This window comes from Chiloscyllium plagiosum, chromosome 43, assembly GCF_004010195.1.
Source record: "Chiloscyllium plagiosum isolate BGI_BamShark_2017 chromosome 43, ASM401019v2, whole genome shotgun sequence".
In the NCBI taxonomy this organism is placed as follows: Eukaryota; Metazoa; Chordata; class Chondrichthyes; order Orectolobiformes; family Hemiscylliidae; genus Chiloscyllium; species Chiloscyllium plagiosum.
The window spans coordinates 14,319,780-14,321,320 of record NC_057752.1 but is presented as its reverse complement, the minus strand read 5'-3'; the positions used below and the strand labels follow the sequence as shown (position 1 = coordinate 14,321,320).

At 58.8% G+C, this 1,541-nt stretch overlaps 1 protein-coding gene across 5 annotated transcripts in view; it reads left to right on the top strand.

Annotated features, from left to right (window-relative positions):
• Positions 1-904: 904 nt before the first annotated feature.
• LOC122543401 (heterogeneous nuclear ribonucleoprotein A1-like) overlaps positions 905-1,541 on the top strand; it is an 11,148-nt gene continuing 10,511 nt past the window's right edge. For all 5 annotated transcript variants that reach the window (XR_006310014.1, XM_043682102.1, XM_043682104.1 and 2 more), the window contains exon 1: positions 905-1,196. Coding sequence is in view for 4 of the 5 variants with exons in the window: in XM_043682102.1 (XP_043538037.1) it covers positions 912-1,196 (285 nt within the window). In the remaining variant the exon portion in view is untranslated. The remainder of the gene's footprint in view (positions 1,197-1,541) is intronic.

The window sequence follows — 1,541 nt, the reverse complement described above, 5'->3', positions numbered from 1 at the left end:
CTCAAAAACTGCATGAATTCCTGTAGAACTGAGCTCAAAAACTGCAAGAATTTATATAAAACTCTGAGCTCGAAAAAATGCATTAATTTATATAAAACCCTGAGCTCAAAAACTGCATGAATTCATGTAGAACTGAGCTCAAAAACTGCATGCATTCCTGTAGAACCCTGAGCACGAGCCGATTGGTCAGGACCCCCGTCAATCAATCGCTTGACCAATCCGGAGTGCGCCCCCTTCTCCATTGTGACGTAGGGAGGTGGGAGCCGGTGAATTATAAACCAATCGGCCTCCCCCCCAGCCTGCGAGCGCGAGGCGATTGGTCCGGCCCCGCCGTCAATCAATCAACCAACCACTCAATCCGGCGCGCTCTCCCCTTTCACTGAAAGCGGTGCGGGTGGAGGGAAGGGGGGCGGGATCAGGCGCGTTGTCAACCAATCCCAGCCCGGCCCGCGCGCGGCGATTGGTCCGGCCCCCTTCCGTCAAATCAATCAACCAACCACTGAATCCGGCGCGTTCTCCCCGTTCACTGAAAGCGGGGGGTGGTGGATGGAAGGGGGGCGGGATCGGGCGCGTTGTCAACCAATCCCAGCCCGGTCCGCGCGAGCCGATTGGTCCGGCCCCCTTCCGTCAAATCAATCAACCAACCACTCAATCCGGCGCGTTCTCCCCTTTCACTGAAAGCGGTGGGAAAGGGGGCGGGACCGGACGCGTGGTCGCCCAATCCCAGCCCGGTCCGCGCGAGCCGATTGGTCCGGGCCCCCTTCCGTCAAATCAACCAACCAACCAACCACTCAATCCGGCGCGCTCTCCCCATTCACTGACTGTGTGGGGGGCGGGATCGGTCGCGTGGTCGCCCAATCCCAGCCCGGTCCGCGCGAGCCTATTGGTCCGGCCCCTCCGTCGATCGATCGATGTCCAACCGGAGAGCGCCGATTGGCCCCCCCCCCAGCTCTTTCCCACGTGGGGCGCTGGCGTCACCCGGACCACGTGGCTGCCCCTGCCTATATAAGGGGGAGGCGGGCGCGGCGGCCGGTCTCTTTGGTCGCGGGCGTCGGCGGCAGCAGAGGTTGTGTCTGTGTCTCTCGCTCTTTGCGTCGGCATTAAATATTGTTTTATTTTTTTTTTGTTTCTCCGGGTCTCACACGCCCCCCCACCCAACCGGCAAGACGGCGCCCTCGTACGAGAGAGACATGGAGGTGAGTGCCCCCGGCGGTCGGGCGCGTTTTTTTTGTTTCGTTTCGTTTTTGTGCGAAAAAAAAGGGCGCGGGCGGCGACGTGACGCAGCGGGAAACGGCCGCCGCCATTTTGTGGCGTCGTCGGTTTTGGGTTTTTTTTTTAAAAAATGAGTGCCCCCGGCGGTCGGGCGCGTTTTTTTTGTTTCGTTTCGTTTTTGTGCGAAAAAAAAGGGCGCGGGCGGCGACGTGACGCAGCGGGAAACGGCCGCCGCCATTTTGTGGCGTCGTCGGTTTTGGGTTTTTTTTTTAAAAACAAAAATAACCCCGTTTTAAAACGTCCCCGCGGTGTGTTTTTTTTGGGGGGGG